General features: G+C 37.1%; 1 protein-coding gene across 1 annotated transcript in view; it reads right to left on the reverse strand.

The window, feature by feature from the left end:
* astn2 (astrotactin 2) overlaps window positions 1-14918 on the reverse strand; it is a 445829-nt gene extending 430911 nt beyond the window's left edge. The window contains exon 1 of the mRNA XM_084114345.1: window positions 14572-14918. Within this exon, the coding sequence (XP_083970471.1) occupies window positions 14572-14893 (322 nt within the window). The 5' untranslated portion in view covers window positions 14894-14918. The remainder of the gene's footprint in view (window positions 1-14571) is intronic.
* Window positions 14919-17479: the final 2561 nt, after the last annotated feature.

Here is a 17479-nt window from a genome sequence, read left to right on the forward strand (position 1 = left end):
TCGGGTTCAAAAGCAGTGTTGAAGTGAAGGCTGGTTTGTGCAGAGAAATACTACTAAGAGAACACAAGAACAATAACATCTTTCGTTTCAGGGAATAAGACACATTTTTCCTTCAGTTTGTCCATAAGAACGAGGTGACTTGACACCACTAATGATGCACAGAAACACAGTAAAGCTGCATTCAGACGTGACTTTGATTCCAGAAAATTGCTGTCAAATTGCAGTAACATGTAAGGGAAAGTTTAAATTCTGCCATCAGTCTTTTCACCCTCATGTCATTCCAAGACTAACCCGTATGACTTTCATCATCGCTGAAACACACATACTTTTTTTTTTTTTTTTTTTTTTTTACAAAAGCATAGAGATTTCGGTCCCTGCACTGAAAGGCAACAGCTCACAGGGAACGTTCTGGCAGGGTTCTCTCAAATTTGGTCTACTATATGCAGGTATTTACCGTCATTACAAACTATAGATAGATTATTAGATTTTAATTTAGATATACGCTTTGTACAAAAAAAACATGGTATGAGATTTAGCTTTATTAAGTAATAAATTATTAGAATAAAGCCAATCTTGCAATGCATTAAAATCTGATTGGAGTATATTTTGAATTTGGGTCATGTGGGGTTTTGAAGTATAAATGACGGTATCGTCTGCATAGAGAAGAACTGAACAGTGTTAAAAAGAACTGGGGGAAGATCATTAATGAAAATAGAGAAAAGAAGGGGACCCAATGTTGAGCCCTGTGGTACACCTCTTTCTTGAATGAATAAATCAGATTGTTTCCCTTGAATAACACCACATTGTTTTCTGTTATGTAAATACGAATTAAACCATAGTAAAGAGTTTTGCATGTAATTTGTAACAGTAATCTGGTCTTTAATAATGCTCTCAAAACATTAGAACAAAAACATTATTTATGCATCGTTCTTTTTTGTAACATTTAAGGCTGGAATACACTACACGATTTTTGCCCCGATGTGAGATCTGGGTAAGTCGGCAGTAGTTGCGAAACGTCTGTGCCAGGAGTTGACAGAATTCACAGAAATCACAGTGTATGTGTCACACACACAGAAGGGAACAGACAGATGATAAGGTGAAATGGTTTATTCAAGTAAAAGCAGAGTGATGGGACAACAGCGGGAACCAGACGATGGTGAAAGGATGGGGACTTGATGATAGGACTCAAGATGACTGGAGATCGGGATGACAGACGGAAGACAGGACGATCCCAGGTGAGTGTTCAGGTGAGGAGTCTGACCGTTTACGTCGCAGTAACGTTGACTAGACGGTGATCAATATCAAGGCTGTGTTGATGAGGGAGTGCAGGTGCAGGGAATCAGAATCAGGTGTGCTGATGGCTGACTGAGTGCAGGTGGGGACCAGAAGGGAGTCTGGGAAGTGTAGTGCAGACAGGGCTGTCACTTTACGTTCGAAAATCGATTGCGCAATCGATCGGACCAACCAACACAAGTTTCGAAAACGAAAATAGGGAATCGATTTTAACGGGCTTCTCGCGTCCAGCTTGTCGTGATACACCTGCAGCGAACACGCGTCACACAACGACGGCAGGCTCTGACACTCACACATAACAGCAGATTATACTTCTGCATAATGTGTCTCTTTTTACTACAAAAATGTGAATTCTGCCGGTATTCAGACAGTCTCATGCATACAGATACAGATTCGGTCCTAATGCCTGTTAGTTGTCCGTGGATTTGCCTTTATTTGGCGTTTAAAATGGAAATGTCTTTAGACATGAAAAATCAATTTTACAATCGATTCAATGAACACTTATGTCTCAAAAATCGAACAGGATTTCTTTTCACAAAAGTGACAGCCCTAGTGCACAAAACAGGGCCTGACAGAGCCGTACGCCACTTCCGACGCATACGTTGTGATTTATAAAAACAAACTTGACGGGAAAATGTGCTCCTGCACGCAAACTCTGACCCATGCGTACGAACGTTTTGGAGACGGTGCAGTTTAGCGACACCGATGGTGAGCTTGAGTTAAATGTATTTTTGGTCACTTTTAGACAGAAAATCTAAAGAAAATTATACAGAAAGATAATACAAATATAATTTCACTCACCAAGCCTATCACTTGAAGCAAATATCCATCCCTTCTTAAATGTCCGCGCCAGCGAGCGCGTTGGGCCGTTTAGTGAAACTGACGCGCAGATAGGCCTGTAGCCTATCTAACGGCAGATGAAGGAAAACGTAAATCTTCATTATGAGTCCTAATCATAAATTCACTGCATGCTCACAATAACAGATTAAATAAATAAAAGAATGATTTAAACTATGTTTTACTTCTGATATAAACATTTAGATGAAATATGCCATTCTCATTAATGGAGTTAAACACTTCACACTTAAACTTCACACTTCAAACTTCACTTCATACTACATGAAATCATTACTGAGAAGTTACAACATTTGTTATATTCAATAAATATAAATATTTGTTGTGGATGTAATGCTGTTGAACACTTTTCCTGTGGCATGCTGTGTTTTAATGTTTTAACTACAGAGATAATTGTTTATCATGATAATAGCAGATTGTCTGAGAAAATATTTTCGTGCAAATGTGCATAACAAGGTCTATCTGTTTCCATTAAAAATATAAATCAATTATAAATACTATTTGGCCAGTGGAAAATATTTATTTTACACTATTTGATGTATTTATTCAAAAACAAGGCATGGATAGGCTACTAAATGATTTGTATTAATGTAATGTGACGGCACATCTGTATAGTTTCCTAAAGTCTTGTAGGCTACCGTTAAACATGTTAACGGTAGCCTGCCGTTTGTTTAGTAATTGTTTGCAACAGTTTCAGTATTCACACAGTTAGGGTTAACGCAGCTCACTTCACTCACAGGTCGATAAATGCAGAGATCCTTATAAATACGGAAAAATCTGAAGAATGTGTCACATGTTTCTGTTCAGTGTAGTGTATGATCCTCAGTCATGTAATGTATGATGACCAGCTTTTCTCTCTAACCATTTACAAAGTCGGCAAGTGTATGAAGCCGCTGTTTAAAAATCTGTTCAGATTTTAAAAGTTGTGTAGTGTATTCCAGCCTTAAGTTTGTCTGAAGTTTTGTAAATGTTACTTTTTTAGAATGTTCAGAGAACATTCAAAAGTAACATTATGTTTGAACAATGATAATGCTTCCTTGACAATCATATAACCAAGATTTTTTTTTTTTTTTTAACATTAAAAAACTGGAATTTTTAATGTTCAGAGAAGCAAGCATGTTTGAGCTTCTGTTTACCATTTTTGATGTAGATTCGGTTGTTTTTAAACTAAATCCTAAACGACTGTGTCTCTTCAGAACACTTGATTCATGTGGATTACTTTTTAATTACATCGTATTAACTTTTGTTGAAGTGTCAAAGCTTTGAGTGACTGGATATTCATTGGACGGACAGAAAATATTGTACAAGGTGGTCATTTAGAATGAATTCGTACTGTGATTGTGAATTGCATGATTAAGATAACTTAACCTTGAAGTGTAAGCAAAAGATCCATCACAAAAAAATACGAATGACATTGGAAATTCATCAGCCACCAATTCACCAAAACGTAGGACAGTCACAATCTGTCATTGAGGTTGTGTTGACATCTCTCAGGTTTAATTAAAATATCTTCTGAGGTCCATGAAGGTGAATAAATATTGATAGAATATTCATTTAGGCTGGACTATCTCTTTAAGTGGCAGTAACACTAGTATTTTAATTCTGTAGGTTTCATTAGGTTTATTTACGCATAATGCTGCATTCTTGTACTCAGACCTGAGATTTCACAGAATGAGAAGATCCGTGACCAATAAAGGGATCTAAATTTCACAGACTGACCTCTTGGCTGAATTATATGTTGAATTATGTTTCAATTATGTATCTCATTATGAATCTAATGCATGATCAAAAGTCTAGTGTGACCACGGCTTTACCGGGATCAATCCCGAATCGCAATCAATGATCAAGTCCCTCTGTGGTGAAAATCAAGTTTTTAATGTTGTTTATATGTCTTTTTTAATATGATTTAAGACAAATCATGTGTAAATTCATAAGTCGACAGCATTGCTGAGTGTTTTCTCCTTAAAACTGCAGTGAACCAAAGACAGTCTCAAAAACACGCTTTGAAATCGCTGGTGTTTCTGACGTCACAAACTACCTTGTAACCAATCAGATCAACGTGTGATCGTCAACCAGTGGATCTCTGAGCTGAGTGAGTGAGTGGAGGCGGGGCTCATTTGCATATTCATAGAACCACGCATACTAAATGAGGCAAGGGTGTCGAGTTACATTCAAGCTATTTTAAGGCATGAATATCTTTTTTTTCAATAAAACAAATGTTTAAATGTGTCATTTTGGTGATCAAAGATGAGTTTTAAGGGATACAATTATTGACTAGAGGGGGATTTTAAGGATTTGATTTTTATAGGTGTTTTTTTTTTTTAAAGGAAGCCTCAGAAAGTAGTATTAGGTTTAGAGACTTAACCATAAGTATTAAACATATAAAAAAATAAAGTGAGCCAACTCCCTGGCTGTAAATTAAAGTTGGAGATAAAGACTCTGGACGGGAGTGCAGAGAAATCATCACAACTCTGCATTATACAAGATTCCCGGGAAACGATGCCCAGAAGAAAATCTATCAAAAGGCTGAGTTGTCAGAATCTGATTCATCCAGGCGAGAGAAAGGGAGACCAAAATGAGGGTTGGGTTTTGTTTTTCTGCCGATGTCGCGATAAATGTAGGAATCAGTGGTTTCCATTTTCAGAGGGGAAAAAGAAGATGAAGAGAAAAGGCTGTAAAAGTAAGAGGAACAAAGGCGGATGCTGACACAGTCTGCAGTGATTTTCTGTTTTTCCCAGAGCTTTAATGGGAAGCTTTATAAACTCCACTGCTATGGGCTGATTGGTCAGTCCTGAAGTGGCCTTTTATATCTTTAATATTATAACATGGGGTTAGGGTTGATATTATATTATCTTCAAGTACAGTTTTTATACAATATGTTTTTAAGATAAAGCACATAAAGGCTGAGTAAAACTACATCCATACAACTCACATTGATTTAATTCAAGTCATCTGAAGCGATACGATCACTTTGTATGATGAACAGATAGATATGTAAGTGATCATTCCATCCTAAATCAAACCAAACCCTTGATAATCTCATGTACACAAAGCTCAAATGTAGTGACACATCACTAACATCATTAAACCTCATTGGTTCTTGCATGTCATGTGACTGATTGCCATGATGTCATGAAACAAGCACCAGTGAAGTGAAGTGATGTAATGTTTTGAGGTAAAACGGTAGCGCAGACATCTTCTGTATGTATGAGTATAAAATATATTATTTATTGCAATTATTTAGCATAAAACACAATTCATTTTAATAAAAAAAAAAACAGATTGCCCCCCCCCCCAAAAAAAAAATCAACCTTTTTGTTGAAACTGCTAACTGTTAGTTCCTCTAACTTGAGCTCTTTAAGTTCATTTACTAGCTATTGTATATAAATAATCAAGTTATATTTAATGAAGTTTAAATGTTTGAGCTTGACAACAACATATTTCTTTAAATACAACACAAGCACAGATTATTCATGCATTAGTTCAAATAGTACTGCAATTCATCAATATCCCTGAACAGACACACTATAGCCAAAAATTACACATAATAAAGCAAGCTGTGAATTTATTGTGAATCTATTTAAGGTGTGTTTACTCGACACGGTTTTCAACTACAAACGTAAAACATTTTATGCGTTTTGGCCATTCATTTACACGACAACAGCGTTTTGGGTGCCTGAAAACGGGTTTCAAAATGCAAATTTCTGAAGACGATGATGTCATGCACATGCGCATTGTCATGCACATTGTCATCAGCGCATTGTCATTGCTGAGTGTCATCAGCAATATTTACAGTATGAAGCATTGAGAACAGATGTTATTATGTGTGGAAGCTTGTTGGACACAGTGAATCAAACGCCTGCAGAAAATGTGAACGTGAGAACTGAGTCAGAGTGAAGTGACACTATCATTAAGAAAACAAAGCATCAAATTCAGCGAGCATCTGGAGATGTACAGCAGGAGGAGTAAGTGGTTAATGGGGTGAGACAATGAAAGCTGACCTTTAGAGTAAAGCAGAAGATGATGTCTGTGGCGCTGGATTTAGCAGGCTGAAAAATAAGCATCCTTCTTCTACACCGTACTACTGAAATTCAACCATTACAGGCAATCTGTCAGAACAGCCGTCCTGAAGAAGAGCGTGAATGGAAACGGGTCCTTCAGAAGTCGTACAACACTTCAAAAGTAGAGCATTCTAAAGGAACATTCATAATGTTTGAAAAATTATGAAATGGAATGTTCACTTAAAGGGGTGGTTGATTCTGATTTCACTTTTCTAACTTTAGTTAGTGTGTAATGTTGCTGTTTGAGCATAAACAACATCTGCAAAGTTACAACGCTCAAAGTTCAGAGCAAAGGGAGATATTTGCTTTTAAAGAAATCGCTTTTTAAGGACTACAACAAACGGCTGGTAGAGACTACACAACCTTCCCCCCGGGTTAGTGACATCACCAACCCTAAAATTAACATAAACCCCGCCCCTGGAACATGATTTATAATTTATCAAGACAGAATATGCTAATCAATGACTAGAAGATAACTACACATCAGCTACATAAATTCATCAACTAACCATTCAGAAATGTCCTGTTGCTTCTACATGTTGTCTCTTCTTCTTGAGTCTCTCCATCTTTGTCTGAATCCGGTTTGAACATAAAATGCTAAAAGTTTTTGAAATTTCCAGTGTATGTTTGTGTGAGGTAAAATGACACAATCTGTTGTAGCTCCGCCCCCTGTGCCGGAAGTAGCAGCTCATTTGCATTTAAAGGAACGGTGCATTTTTGCTCACCCTCAAAAATTGGCAATTTTAACATGCTATATAAAAATATCTGTGGGGTATTTTGTGGGGCATTTAAATTGCATATAAAATTCCCATTTATTTGGATTGCACAGTTTTAACATAAACAAACTAAACTTCATGTGATGCATATTTGTCAGTCATACTATTTAAATAATCATATTTTCAAAATGCATTTATTGCTTAGAATCAGAATAACTCTGTTCATTGTGAAAACAATTTGTTAAAAATATGAACATTAAAATATGACTAGCTATGGAACAAGCAATATTCAAAGTTACAGTATGAGATTGAAAAACAAATTGTATGTATTGATAAACCTGGTTATTGTGTATTTAGAACATCCACTTTATTAGTGCTATCACAGATATCTGACTGACATATATTCATCACATCAGTTTGCTTAAATGTTAAAACTGTGTAATCCAGATGGATGGAAATGTTAAATATGCAATTCAAATGCATACGTATAAATCTTAAACGTAGTCTAGCTTTCATGGTACTTTTGTCCTTCTTGTCCTTCAAAACATTTTATTTTGTGAGAAGAAAGAAACTCATATGGGTTTAGAATCACAACTCCCTTTAATTTTCCTCGACAAACAACACGAATAAACAAAAAAACGCTTTGACTTGTGACTCTTGTCTACTTCTGTGATAAACAGCCGTCTATTGTTTGTCACATCCCTCATTATGATCACTTCTGTCCAAAGACGTGCTTTAACTAACAACATATCTCTAAAGAATGGCGCGCGGCCTTTAAATGATCAAATGTCTGTTTGCCCATTGTGTCAGTACAAACCGTTTGCTCCGCACTTGCAGCACTTTTCATTTTAAGATCTATCAGAGTTCCTCTTTTATTTGAGAGCCAGTATATCCCCTGTCAAATAATTTTGGTTTTAATTCATCAAAGGTTTGCTGCTGCCTACAGAAAGTTGATTAAATCCATTTATAAACCTCAAAGTCTTGATTTGTTAAATGAAGTGTCCATTGTTCAGACGTCTAATGCTCTTTCACACCGCACAGAAAAACCAGGCTGATTGTTTCACTCCTCAAAGTTGCTATAAAAGTGACAGAGAGAGTTATAAATGCAAATGCGGTGGAGCTGGTGTATTTTACCATGAATAATTGAGCGCGGAGACTCTGTTGGGGGAGCTCCAATCAAACAGATGCACAATTTGTTGAGCCCCCTTATTAAACACACCACAAAAAGTTTACTGTTCCAAAATTTTACATTCATGCAATGCGGCAAATGTGATAGATGAAGTTTCTGCAGAGGAATGAGAAATGCATTATACTCGCATTCGCTTCAGTTAGTTCGTCTGCACTGAGTTCATACATGAACAAAGTGGACTGACTTTTAATATCCATGCAGTCATTTGAACATGTTCAGCCTCCACGGCCAAAAACGAGCCATGCAGGAAATTAAAGGAATAGCACAAGCTGAGTGTACAGTAATGCATTTAACAATGGAAGTCTATGGGGCAAGAGTGCAGAAGAAAGTCCCGTATACAACTGTGTTGTTTTCTACGCAGGATCATAACAAAAAATATGCCTCATAAATGATTGATTTGACATGCTCTTCATAATAATTTAAGCGTCTGACAATTAAGTTTGATGTCAATATCTTACTAAGCTAGCACTGTGACTCTCGAATAAGCTTAAAACACACATTGCATACAATAATCAGCTTGTAACTTAGATCACTTTTGGTATTGAAAAATATATATTAATAATCAGTCAACCAAAAGTCCCACACAGCTTAACATGGGCCTTTAAAAAAACTGTAATTAATAATCATACTCTGTCTTCCAGGTTCTTCTAATTGCCCTTGCATTGAGGAGTGGAAACTAATTATCCGCAAACCTCCTTCAATTAGTGTGACATTTTGAAAAGGTTAGACAAATCAATGGAAAGCGTGCACGTTGTGGTTGTGGCATGGGTTTCTCTGACAGCTGTAGAGGCTCATCCGTTAAAGCGCAGGGTTTATATGTTTCTATGAAGCCGCAGCGAGCTGCATTAACCCTCGGCGAATCGACGGGTTTAGACGCTGCAAAGCATGAAGGGCATTTCTCGTCTGAGAGCAGTCTGTCAAAGTCAGCCATGCCATTTATTCAGTGAAGATCCACACAGTGGAGTCTTGAGCACTGGAGTTTGGAGTAAAATTGATTAAAAGTGACCGAAAGACTTTTACATTTTTGCAAACAATAATTCTATTTTTCATCAAAAATATGAAGCAGCAACATCGATAATAATCATAAATGTTTCTTGAGCATCAAATCATCATATTAGAATGATTTGTGAAGGATCATGTGACACTGAAGACTGGAGTATGATGCTGAAAATTCAGCTTTGATCACAGGATATAAATTATATTTTACTTAAAATTCATAAAGAAGACAGCTGTTTTAAACTTCAATAATTTTTCACAATATTTAATTACTGTTTTTACTGTATTAATAGATGCAGACTTGGTGAGCAGAAGAGACTTTTAAAAAAAAAAACATTTTAAAATATTACTATCTCCAAACTATTGAACAGTATAGTTTATTCTATGTATCATCTTTTTACTACTTTAATTAATTTTACTCTAATTAATTCCTTTTATAACTGTTTTAATTTCCCTTGCTTTTATTCTGTGCTTATTTTCTATGCAAAGCACTTTGAAATGCCATAGTGTGAAAGTTTAATTTCTTTCTATGTAAAGCATTTTAAATAACTGTTTTAATTTTCCTTGCTTTTATTTTGTGGTTATTTTTATTCCTTTCTATGTAAAGCACTTTGAATTGCCATAGTGTATGAAATGTGCTATATAAAGAAACTTACCTTGCCTTGCCTATAGTGTCTTCACAATGAGTTTACTTCCAATATAAAATTAAGTGAAATTGTGAATACTGTTATGTTTATATGCCATTAATTTGACTTGTGTACAGGTAAAACAATACATTTTATATATATATATATATATATATATATATATATATACATATATATATATAGGTACTGTAAATACGGGTTCTTATATTGGTGCATTTAAATGATATGATTAAATATCATTCTTCCTGCAGTTCATTAAATAAATAAAAACTTGCCATGATTGTTAACTAGATTCTGACTGTATTTTACTACATTGATTTCATATATAACACTGACTTGATTGAAATGATTGTTCTTCTGACTGTTTTTGTCATTTCAAGAGATGCAAATATCAACATATAAATACAATTTGTCAAAGGCTGAAAGATATTGTATTATCATATTTCCGAGCTATCACTGAGAACGGACTCATCAGTTCTGTCTTCACACTTTATTCCCGCGTCTGCTCTGAGAAATTCCTCTCCTCATATATAGAAAAGGCCAGACAAAGCAGTTCGGATAAAAACTTTCATCTTGTCGTCTTTTTAATCTTCTCTCTGTCTTTCTCAACATTCCCGAGCGCTTCAGGTAATAAATCACGTCTGAGACTGGAGGTGAGCGCTTGAGCGACGGTCAGCGAAACGCTCTCTCTCTCTCTCTCTCTCTCTCTCTCTCTCTCTCTCTCTCTCTCTCTCTCTCTCTCTCCGCATTTTATTTTAAGCAGCTTGTGAAAGCATGCTGAGACATAAACAGAAAGGTGTTTCTGCTACCACCCGTGGTGCTTTCAATAATTTCTTGATTTTTTCTTTTTTTATCTTTCTAAATAAGTGCAGCAAAGCTAAAACACACATTTGAATGAAGTGTGATTTGCATCGTAACCAAGTTGAGCACTACATTTCTGCAAATCATTTTTGCTAAGGTGTTCTGAATGCTGAAAAGCCCTAACATGAGCTCTAGTAATAGAGATGCTTGCTTTAGTAAACGCCACTAAATTGCCGAGGGCCTTCAAGACCGAGTTGAGTTTTGCTGACATATTCTCTTCGGTTTATATCAATACCGGCTGTTGCACATAAATCTTGATGAAAGACAAACATGAACTTGTAATACAAAAGGAGCCCAGCCGCTTTGCCAATGATCAATATTTCCAACCGTTCGCTTATTTTTCAGCGAGGACTGCTGATGAGGTCTGACTGTAGTTCTTCATTACTGGGATATAGATTCGGCTCTATCAAAGAGCTCTTGACATGTGAAACTAACTCTATTTTAAGACGGCTTTCATTGGTATTTCATCACCAGAGCCTCAAAACCATTGGCTCTCTCCCAGTTCTGCAGTGTGGATTCAGCACAGGTCACGGACCACCAGTGCAAACCTCAATCAGAACGTCCGAAAACTGTTTTCCAATGGCTGACACAGGGAAAAGTCAGCGGATCTACTTCGGAGTGAACCAAAAAGCAACAGCACCATATCTTTCATTAGAAACAAACTGAAGATGCTGGCGGATTTTCCTTCACTTTCTGCATGTTGCATTTCTCCACTCGAAGAACAGCTGATAGCTCTCCAATCCGAGATGTGTTCCAGGTAGATATGTGTACTTAACTAAACATCGGCCATGAGTCTACAACCATCCCAGACGGCAACATCCCCAGCAAGCAATTTCGCGTTTAAAAGACGTCTAATAGCCGTCCAAACACAGCCCTGACGTCTAGGCTAAAACCAGGCGAAATATGGGCTTTCAGTGAACATGTAATAGATGTCTAACCATAGCCCAAGAGTAGACTGAAGAATAGTCAAAGAAATGAAACCAAACACCTTGTAATCACTGTTGACTTTGCTTACATGATGGAATATCATTCATCTCGCAAGTTATTTTGGCAAAAACGACATATAATCAAATTCAAGGTTATTTTGGCTAGATGTGGGTTACTCATAGCCGGACTATACCGGGTCTATGGTTAACCTAGATTGTGGTGTAATGGTGTAGTGTCGGCCCAGATCCGGCCCACATCTGGTGCGCGTGCAATCCACATGTACAGATGTGGCCCGGATCTGGGCCGACACTGTGTCACTGTCTGGGATTAACTGAGCAGACTCAAATGCACTGGTGACAAAACGCACACAGATTCATGTTTACACACATTAGCTTCAGGGTATATTTAAATACAGGTGAAACTCGAAAAATTAGAATATCGTGCAAAAGTTTGTGTATTTCAGTAATTCAAATTAAAAGATGAAACTAATATATTTAGTATATATTACTATATACATATGCATGATTATACTTTTCAGAGGGCCGACATTTCTATATTTAAAATCCTTTTTTTTAATGATTTATATTGTAATATTCTAATTTTCTGAGATTTTGAATTTGGGGTTTTCATAAGCCGTAAGCCATCAAAATTCTAACTTTTGCACGATATTCTAATTTTTCGAGTTTCACCTGTAGTATAGTGTGTTGCATGCAAAAAAGTCTGCACATCATAGAGAAAGTGAAACCACTCTGGATCATATGATCTAGACGTATAGTGATAGTTCCCAGCTTTCCTCTTCCCGTCGCAGTCAACATCAATATTGTGTTTTAGCGTAACTGAAACTCTACTGTATATATGGGTGAAAGGGCAATGCAGCGGTCAATACGGACCATCACTGTTTTTCACTCAATCCTGTGACTGTCTGAACTGTTCCTAGACCAGGCATGTTTAATGATTTCGTGTTTTATATGTTATGGTACACTGTAAACAGGGCTTGACATTAACACCTGTCATGTGTGTGTGTAGCGTGTAACACAGTCACTCCTACTAACCACTTTGGCGAGTTGAATTTTATATATATTATATACATTTTTCAATTGTAGTCTTTTAAAAAGGCATCTGAAATAATAAACTAAGTGCAATGTAGTGTTGTCAAAAATATAGATTTTTTTTATATTGTTATTGGATAACTCTTCCAATACTTATATTCCACAGAACAGACACATGATACAAGATGCCCTCTCTCTCTCTCTCTCTGTCTCTCTCTCTCTCTCTCTCTCTCTCTCTCTCTCTCTCTCTCTCTCTGTCTCTCTCTCTCTCTCTCTCTCTCTCTCTCTCTCTCTCTCTCTCTCTCTCTCTCTGTCTCTCTCTGTCTCTCTCTCTCTCTCTCTCTCTCTCTCTCTCTCTCTCTGTCTCTCTCTCTCTCTCTCTCTCTCTCTCTCTCTCCTGCTCACACTCAAACGCCTTGAGTTTGTTTTCGCTGCTTATTGCACTTAAACAGTCATAAACACACACAATAATGTCAAGATGGATCTGTGCGTCAGGTCTTAAAGGGACAGCAGCCTAATACACCTGCTGCCAAATTATGAGATATATTAAAAATATCTGTTTTCCGCATGGTATCGATGTCAAAACTGTGGCCAGTGAAAATGCTGAGTGACTTTGGAGAACCACTAGCCACAGTGACTGGTGAGCAAAAATGTTAATCTCAAGCCCTGATTGTAAAGTAAAACTCACCAGACTATTAAACCTTAAATAGTGTATCAACAGAAAGCTGAACATGTATTCAAATATAGCACACAGATGACTGTAAATACATGCAGAACACACATTTCTGGAAGCTTTGCTGACGTTGTTTCTCTAAGATGCACACACACACACACACACACACACACACACACACACACACACACACACACACACACACACACACATACACACACAAAAGTCATATATAGTCTATAATTGATGTGTTTTGTTCTCTAGTTCTTCAGCATGTATTCATGCATGTTCTGGTGCTTAAAGAACCCGTACGTGAAGAACTTCTACATATAGCCAACTTGGTTGACTTTGCTGATTTCATGTTTGGAGCCCAATGATATACTGTACAATATACTGAATGCACAAACAATAATGATAACAATAATTATGAATAGTAATACATTCCCTCTAACCTGACCAAGACAGTGTTAAAGCTGTAGACATCTGTGGTTTTGCAAATTAACATGTACTTTTCAGAAATCTCACTTTCCTCCTGTAATATCTCATCTGACTCCATGCAAAACACACTGTAGAGAAATATTGGCAATTGGTGGCATATTCATGCTTCTTCAGATTCTCAGTCAGAAAATAAGATTAACCACATCTATACCTAATCTCTCTCAGACATCAAACAGGAATCATATTTTGCATGGAGGATTTCTAATGCGAGAACACATAATCAGTTTCCATGCAACTAGGAAAAGTCAACCTGATACTTCAGTAGTGTGTGAGATATCAGTAACACTTTACAATAAGGTTTGTTAGATAACATTAGTTAGCATGGACTAATAATAACTGCACATATACAGCATTTATTAATCTTTGTTAATGTTAATTTCAACATTTACTAATACTTTATTAAAATCTTGTTAGCATTAGTTAATGCACTGTGAACTAACATGAACAATGAACAGCTGTATTTTTATAAACTAATGTTAACAAAGATTAATAAATAAAGTAACAAATGTATATTGCTCATTGTTAGTTCATGTTAGTTAATACATTAACTAATGAACCTTATTGTAAAGTGTCACCCTCTCAGATCCCAAACACAACACGAGTGTTCAGGTGCTGCACAGAAACGCTGAGCACATTAATTTGCCCTGCAATGGCCATTCGTCTCATTTTCTCAGGATGAAAGCTGGCTCTTACACTAAACACGCATCCTATTTCTCGTTTCCACATGCATAAGAACATGCACAAACACTCATCTGTCATCTCTCAGCGCAGCGCTATAGTGTATGAGACTGACGGGCAGAGCTCACCTAAGGTGAAGTAGGGCAGAGCCGTGTTGTCCAGATCATCCAGAACCGCGATGCGACCCGGCAGGTCAGTCCTGACGAACAGCAGGAGCCTGGACTCCCCTCCGGAGAGACTCCCGGAGCCCGCGCCGGTGAAGCTGAACTCATTCTCCCGGAGAACAGGCAGCGTGGACACGGTCACGGTCTTCACCTCGCACGGGCTCTCCGCCAGCTCGCTTCTCTTGTCCCGGTCCTCGTCCGGCTTGCCCCCGGCCCGGGTCCGGCTCAGGCTCACACAGAGCTCCAGCAGCAGCAGGAGGAGGAGACGCGCGTGTCTCGGTGTCATTCCGTTCGCGGTGCCGCTGCGCGTGGATTGAGCGTCTCGCGTAAAGCGCTGGTGGTTTATAGCAGGAGCGGCAGTGCTGAGAGAGACCGGCAGGCGGCAGCACTGAGGAGACCTCACACATCACACACATTCATAATAGCTACAGGAAACATTAGCATCACACGCAGTGAAACATGCAAAAAAAAATAAAAATAAAAAAATTACCTAAACAATGTACGCATTAAATCAAAAACCAACATCCTATAAATGAACACATACAAAATAAACCATCACATTATACACATTAAATCAAATAATAATATCAAGCACATTTATATGTTTTTTTTGCATCAATATATAGTATTAGAAAAAAAGTTAATTAGGTTATTATAAGTTGTTATTATGTTTATTATTTGCATTAGGTTTTATTGATATTTATTATTATGTTTTCTATTATTATTTTAGCATAAGAAAGCAATAGCATCACAGCAATGAAACATGCACACACACACACACACACACACAAACACGCGCGCGCGCACACACACAAAATCAAAACAATGTATGCAAAAATAAAAAAAACACCGCCCTATAAATCAACACATACAAAATAAACCATCACATGCAAATGAAATAAAAGTATCAAGTACATTAATATGCATTTTGCATCATTATATAGTATAAGAAAAAAGTTTATTAGCTTATTATTTTTATTAAATTTCATTGATATGTATTATTATGTTTTCTATTATTATTATTATTATTATTATTATTATTATTATTATTTTAGCATAAGAAACGCTTAAAATGCATGTTCATATTGTATTGGAGTAATTATAACTATTATAATAGCTATTGTATCACATTTCATATCGCATTTTATCAGTATATAAATCAGTTTTGTTTTGGTATAAAGTATTATTGTAATATTTAGAGTGGAATAAAACCAGCTAATTTAGATGTCACTTTTTTTTTTCTTTTTTTTTCTGTGCATATACTATTATTATAGTGGTAATGTGTAAATATTACAGGAAAGCCCATTAAAAGACTTTCTACAGTGGTATAAACTGTATGCATTCAAAGATATCACTGTGATGGACTAAAGGGACTTCTGCATCTCTGAAAGTCTCTTGTACTGCAGCCGAACAAAAGCTTCACGGCAGCAAAAGTTTCCAAAACTTAAGAGCAGATCTCGTGAGGATAAACTTCTCTTTTGAAACGAGAGATGAGCTGAAGAGACACCTGGAGCTCCTGCATGTCAGTACACACAGCGCCTGACTGGTCAACACACACACGTGTCCCTATGAGAGCACCTCCTGAAGAGACTGCCTCTGATGTCCCGCTGCGTGTGTGTGTGTGTGTGTGTGTGCACATCTTGTTTTATTTATTTTTATGTGCTACGTAATCTTGAATCAGAATAACGGTTTAGTTTTTTTTTTTTTTTTTTTTTTTTGTTTTTTTTTTGATTCATCTGAAATCATGAACCTTTGTCCCTTCTAGACTCTATTAAATATAAATTGTATATTCTTTTTTTTTTTTAAGGAATATTATTATTTTAAATTCATGTTCCTGGTAATCTTGAATCAGAATAAGTTCCTCTTGCAGCATCTCTTCTCTTCTCTGATGACGAGGGCGGGGCAACCTGTCAATCACATGAGATCAGCCAATAGCAAACCACAACCATCCAATCAATTCCCACAGACAAAATCAAGCCCCGCCCATTTGCTCTTGTCTCAGATATACGTAACAATAGGGAAGAAAAGACGAAAACAAAAAGACGAAAACAACTTCCGTTTCCTTAATCATACCAACAGTACACCTGAAGAGAAATCTCCCTGTTTTGAAGTTAAATAGTTTTAAAAGTCTTAACATACTGTGACTGCTTTGCACAACGCCATATTTTTAATGGTGGTGTGTTCATGCAACTTAACACCCACGAGACTGAGGACTCACATATTTAATTTACTGCATGCAGAACTTGCTGACAGTCCAGAACAGACCGCGTGTGTTGGGCAGGAGACCGAACGAGAGCTGCAAACACGTGGTAAAGAGAACGACACACTCTTAATGGCTAATAGGGGCTTTTTCACACACTCCCCCAGTGGATATATGAGAATCACTGTCGTCGAAATTGCCTTGACCTCTGAGCCAAGCAGTCTTCTGATTTCTTCAAATTGAATTTGACAAACAACACGGCAGCAAGCGTGGGTCTAGACAGAGATGCTTTAAACGGGTTTAGCGCGTGTAATGAGTCCAGTCTCTCCCCTCTCCGTCTTACCAGTAGGTCTGCCATGCTTGTGTTCTTGATTTTCACAAATAAATGAACAATTTGTCCTTCCTTTCTCCCTTTGGACTCGTACGGCGCAGGCTCCAGAATGCCACGCTTGCTTATTGCTTACAGAGTTATTTATACTGTGCAGCTGGAGGGTGTTGCTGTTAAAAAGATAAGGGTGTAAATAGAAATCTGAGACACGTGCAATGATTCTTCAGCAGCATATGGCAACAAAACATGGGCGAATCTCACGCATTTTGCATTAAAAAATAGGATCAGTAAAATTATTTCCATGACAGTTAAGACAGTTAAGTTTACCTTCCCTTAAACTCTCA

Source organism: Abramis brama (genome assembly GCF_963993115.1).
Source record: "Abramis brama genome assembly, chromosome: 5".
Taxonomy (NCBI): domain Eukaryota; kingdom Metazoa; phylum Chordata; class Actinopteri; order Cypriniformes; family Leuciscidae; genus Abramis; species Abramis brama.